This window comes from Montipora foliosa, unplaced genomic scaffold, assembly GCF_036669935.1.
Source record: "Montipora foliosa isolate CH-2021 unplaced genomic scaffold, ASM3666993v2 scaffold_409, whole genome shotgun sequence".
Taxonomy (NCBI): Eukaryota; Metazoa; Cnidaria; class Anthozoa; order Scleractinia; family Acroporidae; genus Montipora; species Montipora foliosa.
This window is the reverse complement of record NW_027179711.1, coordinates 125,001-137,500: the sequence shown is the minus strand read 5'-3', so window position 1 is coordinate 137,500 and position 12,500 is coordinate 125,001. Positions and strand designations below refer to the sequence as shown.

General features: G+C 39.1%; 1 protein-coding gene across 1 annotated transcript in view; it reads right to left on the bottom strand.

Annotated features, from left to right (window-relative positions):
• The window catches only part of LOC137988157 (uncharacterized), an 86,023-nt gene that overhangs the window by 44,244 nt on the left and 29,279 nt on the right, over window positions 1-12,500 (bottom strand). The window contains exons 7-8 of the mRNA XM_068834212.1: window positions 5,652-5,819; window positions 1,980-2,287 (exon numbers count right to left, since the gene is read on the bottom strand). Coding sequence (XP_068690313.1) covers window positions 1,980-2,287; window positions 5,652-5,819 — 476 coding nt within the window. The remainder of the gene's footprint in view (window positions 1-1,979; window positions 2,288-5,651; window positions 5,820-12,500) is intronic.

Below are 12,500 nucleotides of genomic sequence, written 5' to 3'. Positions count from 1 at the left end.
AGCCACTCAGGAGTACAGAAACTAACCTTTTTGTCAGCTTTACTAAGCCATACAAACGGGTGTCCAGAAAGACTCTTTCCAGGTGGGTTCGCACTGTCATGACTTCCGCTGGGATAGACACAATAATATTTAAGCCACACAGTACACGCGCTGCAGCTACTTCAGGGGCTAAAACAGTCTCTGTTCCAATCCAAGAAATCTTGAAAACTGCTGGGTGGTCATCATCAAGATGCTTTGACAAGTCTTATGACAAACCTGTGGAAACCCTCCACATTTGCTTCGGCTATTCTCAAGATTGGTTAGTCTTGCAATTGGACTTGTTGGCAAATGTCTGTTTGTGCTGCCAATTCTTAACGAAATATTTATAGAAAGAGACGTTTTTTGTTACGTACACCTGCATATGGTGTGTTATGTTTACTTGATACATAGCTTGTAGTAATTCAAGCATTCATTGCTCTATTCCTCATGGTCTTTCTTGCAGGCAAGATGTTCAGTTGTTACTTGTTATGCTAATCTTTTTGGGTTACTACGTTTCAGTTAATAAAGTGACTCTAGTATTACATCATTTACTGTTTGTTCCTCATGTGACTGTCTTGGTTTTGAAATCTCATGGGATCCCTTGGTGCAGTTAAGAATAGAATTTCAATCAAACTTCAACTTACAGGTAAGTCTCGTTTAATTTTTCAATTTTTGGTGATAAGAGGAAGAGCAAAAGTTTGTTCTCATGAAAAGCTTAAAACTTGGATCGACTTGCATGGCGCTCAGCGTAGCGGGATGTGAGGCTTAGGTTGAAAAACAATGATGATTCAACGCGTCAAGGACTTTCACGTCTTTGCCAAGGCATCTTGCAGCTCACCAAAGAGGTCACTAAAAATGAAGTTGTTAATAGTAGAATTAAATTGGCCCACATGATAGTCAAGGCGACTGAATGCAGAACGCCTTAGCTTAGAGGTCATCAAGCGCATCTCCCACCTCTGCGACCTAGGTTCAACCCTGGCTTGGGCGGTCGTATGAGTTTCAGTTAATCTCAATCTGACTCCCAGGGTTTTTCTCCGGGTAATCCGGTTTTACTCCTTCATTAAAATCTGGATCAATAACACCCGGGCGGATACCCTCGTATAGAGATAACCTCTGGTATCTCTCCCTTTCATTGTATTGAATGAATAAAGTTGGTATTAATTAAACGCAATTTGTCACATTCTGTATTAAAGGCCTCAACAATAGAAAATAGGGCATAGGCACGATGTAACATTGTCTTTAACAAAGAGACTTTGTAGTGTTTATCAGTATGACAGTGAAAGTGTAAAAGCAACCGAGTGTTTGTTAGTTTTCTGTACACTTGAGTTTCAAGTTTAGTTCCATTCTAAGCAATGTCAATGTCAATAAAAGGGATTTTATTTTCCACGGTAATCTTCATTGTAAAATATGGGATGTAGCCATTTAGTGTAGTTATAAACTCCGCAGCAGCATCAGCGCTAGGCATCAAAATACCTCTTGTGCGTATCAGGTATCAAACGATCGCGTGTGAGCTTTTCTTCAAGATGACACATGAAGACATTGGCCATTAGAGGGCTAAGGGGAGTGTTCATTGGTTGTGGCTACTTCAATTAGCTTGATAAGCTGTTCTTTGTGCAAATTATCGGACGCTTTCTTGACCAAGATCTTAATAGTCTCATCCAAAAGCAAATTGGTGAAAAGGGCGGAGACGTCGTAGGAGACCAATATTTCTTTGTCGTTGATAGAATAGGAAAGAATATCACCAGCTAAAAGTAAGGGTATCAGTGATTGTATACTCATTTACAGAAAGTGATTTAAGTTTTTCCTCAAGCCATTTAGCAAGAGAGAGAGAGAGAGAGAGCAAGAGAACTTAACAGGGCGTTAAGTGGCACCAATGATACTGGCACAGTGAGAATTAGTCTTCCATTCCAAAAGAAAATAAAAAATAAACGGTGTTTGAAAATGAAAACTCAATTACAAACCTTTTCTTTCCCATTCTCTTTGTAGATCATCCAGGTGATGTTGTCCAACGATGTATGTATCTTGTATTTTGTTGTCCATTGATCAGCAGCTGGGTTTCCTTGAGTTGCTATGGCGCAAATAAAGAATTCATAACCAAGGTCCATTTGTAAGAAGTCGCTGGCATTTCTGTTAGTGCTTGGTAACCATGCACCATTTCCGTTCAGTCGACTCTTTCCAGGTCCGTTACCATCTCTGGATGAGGAAGCTAAGAAGACGTCGTCTGGAGAACTGCCAACAATGAACCAGCCAACCGCCTGGATCTGACAACCTAAAACATTATGGGATTATATTAACACGATGAGTGGATTTAACATATGTCTAATTTATGACAACAAACGTTTAACAACCAATGTGGCTACTTCCAGATAGCAGTTATTGGCCACGATGTTCAGTCGTTACAAGTTCCGTCGCCGTATCTGGGGAAGTTTGGTGGAGTCACAGTGTCCTACTTTTGTCAGGCTGTTTCTTCGCAGGCAACCCAGGCTCAGTGTGAGGGGAAGCTTCCTTCCTGTGTGAATATTTTCCAGATTCAACACAATTTGAGCCATCCTTTAATTCCTGTGTTGTCAACTGGGGAATTGAAAATGGTTGAAATCGTATTGAATCCGGAAAATAAACCACACAGGAAGTAAGTAACCCACAATGGCAATAATATAGATAGATAGATAGATAGCTTTATTAAATAAAACCATTGCAGCCAAGGGCTGAATTACGGCTATTTACAATCGAACAAAGATTCTAAAATTATTTAAAATTTAAATCTAAAATTTAAATCTAAAAATATATTAAAAGCAAGGTTGCACACCGAGAACTAAAAGCTAAGAACGGGAAGAATTTGCCATAGGGCTTTTTACCTTCTTAAGTCTTTCTCTCAGGATTTCGATCCAAATCCTTGTATATTTGTCGGCTATGTTGGCTTGGAAAGCCTTAAATAACAATGACCACAACCAGGTTTTCTGAGCCAGCAAGAGTGAACACCCCCAGCAAACCATTGTTTTAACGAAAGCTGCTGGTCAGCAACCTGTTGGCTTTCCCTCACACTGAAATTGCTCTGCCTCTGGTTTCCAAGTGTCCCCTTTGTTGGCATTGCAACGGTACAACACCGTCAGTTTTTGAAAAATATCTTTAAAAGTAATGTGGTGACTTAGTATTTTTTCTTATTTAGAACATTCTATTAAATTCTCTTACCTAATGAGAAAAATCAATCTAGTAGAACTTGCATTGTTTATGAAAACAACGTTGGAAACTTTCCACCAAATATCTTTTGAAGGTCATCGAGCTAGGTTTCGAGTTAGCAGTTCTAACATTTTCCCCGAATTTTTATGATTCTATGTCACATACTTCTTTCCCGTCACATGTTTGGATTCAATAAGAATAAAACACAAACAGCGGTTACAAACATTTGCTTCAACTGCATAACGTTTTACAAATTTAACGTTTCGTATGTTATAACATACATCATCACAAGTGATCATTATTCAGTTACCGACTTGTAATTACCTTGAGTAAGTTGGAATGCTGCCGAAAGATTGGGAAATGTAACATATCATGCTATTGTTATGCATGCATTCCCCCCCCCCCCCCCCGGGGCAAATCGCTGGACATTTTATTTTATTTAATTATTTATTTATTTATTTATTATTCAGAAGTCGTTGAAATGCATCATCATAGGTTCATTTTTATAGGTGATCAAATGACTCCACCCCGTCAACATTTAAGAAGTTACCATATTACTCTACTATGTAAACAAATTTCTAGATTCTCAAGAAACTGTGGTGCTACTTCGGTGGGAATGTGAAAAAGGAAAATTTGGTTTTATCAAACACCAAATTGTCACGAATCTGCAATTGCCAATCATGTTTTCTCAGCCACTGAACCATAGAATAAAATGGGATCATTTTGAAATCTTAACAACTGGTTGATCAGACATGCATTACAAAAAGTGTCTCTGTTTATCCGTGATTAAGCCAGCCTTAGATGAACACGTTGGCAGTAAGAAATTTTATCTCATTGATTAGAGTATTTCTTGTGGTTCAAATGTCGATCAAATTCATTAGTTCCCAGTCCGTTCAGTTGTATATTTGAATTGAAATTCATCTGTAATTGACTAATGATCACTTCAAATTATCTTTGCTGTAAAAGATGAAACGTCAATTTTATAATGCGTTATGCAGTTTGTTGTTAATGAAACTTAATGGGCCAAGTCAAAGAAGATTTATGACACGTTTGGATTCATCAGCTGACGCAACCAGTTTGAGTGTATGGCTTCAGCCTAGTTTCCATATGCGCGTAACTCCGTCGCAAACAATCACACATTCCGATAGCTTGGTCGGTAACAGTTTGCGTAAATGGAACATCCTTCGCGTTGCGTTCATGCCCGACCAATCGCTTATGATCGCCAGACGCAAGAGATAGAAAACTATCTTAACGTCTTGTTTACGACGACTAGCAACGCAAATCGTAAACTGTTTCCGATTGGCAAGACTTTTTGCGAACGTGATACGTTTTGATGAATCAGACGCAAGTATAAAAATGGCGTTCGATTACGATTGTGACAATAAGGAGAATACTCATTAATTTAATGAATATCATAAGGGAGTACCATACCATATGTGAAAGAAAATCTAGGAAATAGAAAGACAAGAGTAAAAACGCGAATGCTTTGAAGGAAGTAAAGGAAAGGAAAGGAGCTTTATTTAAGTGTCTATTCTTCTAGCGCGATAGAGCACTAATCAAGGACAATGTAAATTGAAATTAACAAGTTGACGCAAATCACATCAAATTTTGGTTTTTGAGGAGGGGGGAAAACCGGCGTACCCGCAGAAAAACCTCTCGGAGCAGGGTAGAGAACCAACAAACGCAACCCACATGTGACGCCAAGTCTAGGAATCGAACCAGGGCCACATTGGTGAGAGGCGACTGCGCCATCCCTGCACAGCGGCATCAAGAGCAAATTTGGAGGTCCTCAAAGCGATGGCGCAGCACAACACCATCGCAAAAACCGTCTGTTAACCAGGGCCACTTTTATTATCGCGCCATTCTTTCTCCATGTCTTGAGTTGATTAAGCAATTAGGTAAATGGGAAACTGAATCGCAAACACAATCGCAAAAAGTGACAGTGCTTGCGATTGAACCATCGCAAACTGCTTGCAACTGTTTGCCTCGTTGTTACTTGTATATGGATACCAGAGTTTTTATAATAGCTTGTCCCGCTAAAAAACCTCTTGGAGCCTCGCAAACTTTGTGTTAGTGCTCCAACAAAAATCCAAAACAACGTTATTATTTTATTCACTGCAAAGGCTGGTAAACTAGGACTGTGTTTTACGAGACACATTATTTAATGCCGATGAAGTCAATGATGCCGTGAAGCAATTAAATTCAACAGTAAAGCAACTTCTAATCGAATCTTTATTATCGTCGTCTAACAAAATTGGTTTAAGCTGAATTAGTCGGAATTAAATTAATCGTGAGCATTTCTTTTAAGGAAGTTGAACTCTTGGTCATTACAAGGAAAATGATTCTCCAGAAGGTGTTGCATAGGTTGCCGAATTACATTTGGGTGACGACAGGCAGAAAGCCAGAATAAGTAAATCAGTGGAAATACAAGTTTTTCATTTCGTAGATTTAAGTACCTCTTTGAGCAGAGTAAACTTCCACTTCAATTAGTTCGAAAGAGGATTTAGAATCCCCCAAGGTCACATATCTTCCTAACACGCTGGGCCAACAGAGGATGTGAAATCTGGAAATACGATCTCCAACACGTGAACGACATTCCTGACCCACTTCAGTGAATTTTGAAGCTAAAAAAGTGTGAAAGTAAGCAGGTAAGTAAGTAAACAGTTTATTTAACTAGGTAGACACAATAGAGCTTACAATAAAACTCGTGAGAACGTGCACGTGCATCAGTAAAATTAGTACACAGACTCAAAAAGTCTAGTACAATTATTTTAAAGACTTTTGCATCTACTCACAGTTAAAGTGGGCTTGTTCTAAGTTAGTGACATTTCCCCTTCAGGCCCGGACAAACGGCTCTAATATTTGCTTCAACATCTCTTCAATTTTGTTCAACGATGTTGACTGATGGGTTGGGTAAACGGTTTTAACATATCATTCAACATTTCATTCAAAGTCAGTGCCAGGCTGCAGCCGTGGTTGTTACTATGAAGTTGTTGTTACTATGTTACTGCAGCCGTGGTTGTTACTATGACGTGGTTGTTACTATAACCCAATAATGAGAAACGTTCATTTCTATAATGAGATGTCAAGAGCTCTTTTTGTTTGTTTGTTTTGTTCTAAAATGCGATCGAACAACTGCTTTTTACATCCGTTTGCCCAACTGATTTTCGATGTGCGTAGACAGTGACAGCAAATTTTTACCCTTATCTGATAAACATGTAATCGTAATGAGTTCTCGTAAAATTAGAGAGAAATTTCACTAGCTTGTGTTTTCATAAGCTTATTTAAAGCACGTTAACGTTATTCAAGTGTTGGAGCGGATCTTGTTTGAAGTTCGTTCTTTCTTGGTTGCATTCCATGTTTTGCCCATTCTTGTTCCAAGCTAAGATTGCGTGTTTCAATGAAATACATCAAAATTTGAATGATCTCGTTTTCAGAGATAAAGTGGAATAAAGTACATCAGTAAAAACCCCTCTTTTGGCCTTAAACTGACAAAGATTTTTTATGGCTTCTAATTTTAGCGTGATTCCTGTTCGCTGGCTAATGAAATGGCTTTTTACCATTTCCATTCGCTCGCTGAGGGTGTGCTTGCTTTCTTTTAAAACTCATGCTGTTCAAGAAAAATTCATTGCCAAACTGGTGAATTCTCAAGTAAATTTCACTCGAAAAACCTACATCGTACTCATGGCCTCGTGACTCATGCGATATCGGTTTTTATCGTAAAATTTACCGTGAAACTTCACTAATTAGGCAATGATTTTTTTTTAGAAGAAAGCAAAGAAAGTGATTTCATTATTAAAGCAGTAACCGGAAACTTTAAAAAGCGGACAATTCGAAAGCTTTCATTTTCATTAACCCTACAGGCAGTAAGAATAAATATCCAGGGAGCTGCGCTTTTAGGCTTGCCTAAATCTATATATTAAGGTGGCGTTGGCTCGGGTGGCCAGGCAATACCAAAGTGAAGATCTGGTGGGATCTTGCGATAAGGAGGCAGAAATTTTTGCGGACACATCGTCCCTGGATTTTTTCACGGAACTTAAAAGTTATGGGCACCATAACTCTGAGGCACATTTTGTAAATACTTTTTTGTACATCTCTTGTACTGTTTCAATTCCAGGCTCTTTTCTGTTTTTTTGGGCCAGGCGGGGTCTGGGGCTTCAATTGACTAGAAAACAGCTTAAACGTTTCCAATGCCTAAAGAAACGCTCAAAAGGCCTAAAACGGGATCCCCTTAGAAAACGCTTCCAAAAGCCTTAAATGTGTTCGAACACCTAAAGAAACGTTCTAAACGCCTAAAAGACATTTTAAAACGCTTTAAACGCTTTTGAACGCTTAAAGAAACGCTCTAAAGGCGTAAAATGCGTTTCCCTTAGAAAATGCCTAGAAACGCCTTAAAAGTGTTCGAAAGCCTAAAGCCTTTAAAACATTTAAAAACGCCTTAAATGCTTTCGAGCGCTTTAAGGAACGCTCTAAGGATCGTAAACGGGTTTCCCCCAATAAATGCCTTAAACGCGTTGGAACGTATAAAGAAACGTTCTAAACGCCTTAAAAACGTCTTAAACGCTTTTGAACGCCTCAAAAAACGCTCAAAAGGCCTAAAAACGCTTACAAGGCCTTAAACGCGTTCGAACTCCTAAAGCAACGTTCTAAACGCCGAAAATGGGTTCCCCGTTTGGAACGATGACGATGAGAACGGACTAAGCCCCTTTCTGACAATTCCCACGCCTGTCAATCAATCTCCCTACCCACCAATAAAAATAATAATCATAAACTTTATTTATATACCGTCTATATCATTAACTGTTCTAGGCGCTTTACAATATCACGAAAAATGTATTAAAACAATAAAAAATCTAACAACTACGTATATAAGCATAAAAATTAGACACAAATCTATTTATAAATCAAGAATCGGCATTTCTTAAAGATGCAGGTATGCTATTCCATAAATTAGTCCTGCAATAGAAAATCGTCGATCACCATAAGACTTCAGCATAGATCTAGGGACTGGAAGTAACTCATTCGTGCAAGAACGCAAAGAGTAGAAGCTGCTACAGAAACTGAGCAAATTGGGTTTATAACTTGGTGAAAAACCATTGATAGCATTATATAGTAACAAAAAGATTTTATGTATAATACGGTAATCGACAGGCAACCATTGTAAGTCTATTGAGCTGGGTGTTATATGTCCATACTTCTTGGTGGATGTTACGATGCGCGATACTCTTTTCTGAACTATTACAGTAATCCGAGGTGGTAGTCACAAAAGAATGAATAATTGTCTCAGTAGAGTCACGATCCAAACATGATCTTATCTTACTAATATTAGTTAAATGGAAATGACATGTCTTGCATATCTGGTCTTCCATATCAACACTGGGATCGAGTATCACTCCAAGATTACGAGCAGAAGAGGACGGTTGAATAGTTTCACCTCCAAATGAAGGGCTAGGCTTATAACGTGAACTGAGTAAAAGCAACTCAGTTTTCTCCTCATTTCGCTTAAGACCATTAAGAATCATCCAATTATTGATTTCCTGTACTCACATTTCAATACCGGATTTTTCTGAGGAGAGAAGATCATCACTTCCTATTTGAAATGACACATAGAGCTGAGTGTCATCAGCATAGAGATGATACGTAAGATTGTCTCTTTATGATATCAGCCACCGGTGACGTGTACAAAACACATAGCAAAGGCCCAAGGACAGACCCCCGGGGTACATCGCAATTAAGGCCACGTGAAGAAGATCTTGAACATTCAATTTGAATTTATTGTGGGCGAGATGATAGGTAGGATGCGAACCATACTTATACAGACCCTGTAATACCATTACGTCGAGATAGCCTATCCAGTAGTATTTCATGAGACACAGTATCAAACGCAGCAGATAAATCTAACATAAGTAGTACAACAGCTTCATTACCGTCATTTGCATGTAGAATATCATCGTGCACCTTCACCATGACAGTTTCAGTAGAATGATGAACTCTATAGGCTGACTGAAAGTTCTCATGCAGGTTATTGTTCATCAGATAGTTGTTTAACTGGAGAGCAACACTTTTCTCAATAATTTTCGACAGGGATTTCAAATTCGAGATACGTCTAAAGTTCTTGAATTGTAAAACGTCCGCATTAGGTTTCTTGAGCAGAGGTGACAATACTGCATATTTCAGACACGTAGGTATGCAGCCATCGCAAAGAGAGAGGTTGACGATGTTCATCTCAGTAAAAGTTGAATATTAAGTCGGAGACATAATGAGTATCTCATCAGTAACACATTCGACCGAGTCAAAAAGAGCCTTCTTTTTAGGAAGGAGATCATTATGCAGTGTAATTAACAGTTGGCTTCTGAAGTAGCTTTTGAACAGTTTTGAACAAAACTTTTGATTAGCAGTGTTTTCTTTAATAACAGACGAACAGTACTCTGACTTAAGCGACTTGATCAGATTGATTACAACGCTATATTGGTGTACATACTCTTCACGGTCAGCAGGGAGTCTCGATGCTCGTCATTTATTACGTCCAAGTCGTCTTCGTTTCTGCTTCTCAGCAGTGCCTTCAGCTGTATACCAGGGCGCAGATGGACGGACAATGATAACTCGTTCTTTCACAGGAGTGTACTTGTCCAGTAGTGACCGTAAGACCTCATCATAATTATTCACGACTAGATGAATATCATCCTGATGTTAGAGTGAAACAGAATCTTCAATATCACTTCGAAAAGAAGTCATATCAATACCACGTAGATGGATGATGATTCACAGTATTAGAGCTGTCCATACGCAAAACACCCCAACCTGTTTCCTGACGGTATGCAGAAAGGGAAGTGTCGCATGTCGTTGAATTTTGCATTTTCCGCCTAACGTACGTTTGTATTCCCCGCTCAAATTTGAATTTCAGCAAAAGATTTTAATCCGTCAATCAGAACGCTTCAATTGCAACCGTCAAAAGGGACGTGAACTATCTTACATCACTATTCGCTCTGACTTTGGACTTTTTTGTGGGTGTCGCGATTTAGTTTCTTATACATAAGATGTATTTACCTCATTGCTTTGTTAAAAAGTAGATTATTTGATTCTGTTAATTGATTTTTTGATTGACATTTGATTACCTTAATACCTCAGAGATTATTAATATTGTTAAGACCGGATAACACGAGAAAAGTTCACTTTTTCTGGCACGCTTTGCCAATGGATGGCAATGCTAAGACATGTGTTGCCCGTGCAACAGAAATACCAAAATTAATTCGCTACGGTATTTTGATAAGCGGAACACTTAAAGACGACTAGTACCTTCCCTTGCAATTGGTCTTCTTCCTGATTCATTTGTAGTCGGCTCTTCGAAGGTGTTTTGAGCAAGCATTTTGATTTTACACATGTACAGATTGCCCTTACCTAACAAAATCTTTTACGTTGAATTGGTCGAATTTTGTATTTTGAGGGTCCCTTTGCGACCCAAATTTTCGCAGCATGATATCAGTCTGTTTTACAAGGCAGACAAGGAGAGCGATAGAAATAAAATGGCGACGGTTAAGGTAGTATTTATCACTTGATATAAGGAATCACGATCTGATTTCACTGTGAGGTTCTCTGATTAACCGGAAAAAAGACAATTGCGGAGATTTCCGCCCAAACAGAAAATCAGAATTAATTTGCTCTGGAACTCGTCCGTTAAAGGTATGTTCCCAGGGGCTCTTCTCGCCTTACTTGAAAATTTTACGCCAGTCCCGATTCTCGTCCCGTCTCGACTGACTGCCCCCTGGTCTCCGAGGATGCATACACTCCACCATTTTACTACACGGCATGTGACCACTTCGGGCCTTACAGCGTCAAGATAGGGCGAAACAAGACTGCGAAGCGCTACGCGTTGTGTTTACATGCTTGAACACAAGGGCAGTGCATGTGTGAGAAGGGCTTCAAGTGTCAGTAGGTAGTACTCTCCGCGTAATGACGTTTTGAGTATGTCCACGTTCTCTTCAGTGATGGTGGTGCGGCACTGGGACAGAAGGGACTTCATTGGACCTGCTCTGTGGATGTGCTCCTTGAAGCGAGACTTGACTTGGCTGGTTTCGCCAACATAGCACACAGAGCAGCGTGGACACGTGAGACGATTAAAAAGCCCGCTTTTAAGCATCTTCTTCACTGGTGGCTTTAGTGAAGGCAGTACTGTCTTGAGTTCTCTGAGTGTCATAATGATGGTACACGGCGCATTGATTTTGTGAAGAGCACGAGCATAATCCTCAGTGCATTTTCGACCATACTGGATGAACAGAGATACTTTGCCAGATCTTGTGAATGGGTTGGTGGCCTCTCTGTAGGGTGTTTTACTTCTCTAACGATGGAATCGAGAGTCTGTTTGATTATTGGGTCATATAATCCTGTTCCGGGACTCCGTCTTACCCCGCCCTGAAAATTTTGCCTGGAACCCAGGCGGGAAAAGAGAGAGTCCTGTATTACTTGCAGGCGCATGCTCGGAATGATGATCATATTGCATTAGATGCCAGGCTGGATATGTAAATAAAGGGACCTTGAAACTCCGGCAAAAAAGCGTATATGAAAATTACTGTGTGATTTGCCGTGTTGGAAAATTATTGCCCAATAAATGTAACGACTGAGAGAAGATCGCAATAAATCGATGCAATGGCTTAACTAGTAAATATAGCATTAGGATTTCACTAAACGACAAAACAGCTCGGAGTCAGAATTTCATATTATCTGCAGTACTTTACCTCTAACAATGAGTTTCAGAAGGAAAGTGCTTTTAAGTAGCAACAATAAAAGCAAGGTGACACACGCTTTTGAGTAGCATTATTTCATCCAAAATAATTGATATTTACGAACAAATTTTGACCAGAAAAAAAAAATCGTGACAATTAACGTCCGAATAGTCGATGTTTGACTGTGCATATACATGTATAAAGTTAATAGGAACATTATTGCTTCATAATTGCGTTATCAACACAAACTGGTATGTAAAGAAACAAATAGTCCAGGTTTTGATTCAATTTCTATCTTTATCAGGAATCATGCTCAGTTTTTTCTGTCATGCAATCGTCGTTTAGTTTTTCCGATATACAAATCATTGCAGTCTCAACAGGCAGCTCTACATAAAACCTTAGCCATTTGGCCAAGGCTAAGTCTATCCTAGTAAGCAAAGAAAGATTTAATGCGACGAGGGCTTTGAAAAATTATTCTAAGGAAAAATAATAGTCTGAGTAAATTACTCCACTCTAATTACTCAAAAAAAAAATTCTCTGTTTGTCACCGGTGTTTGTGTATTATTCCTGATAAAACTGTGAGTA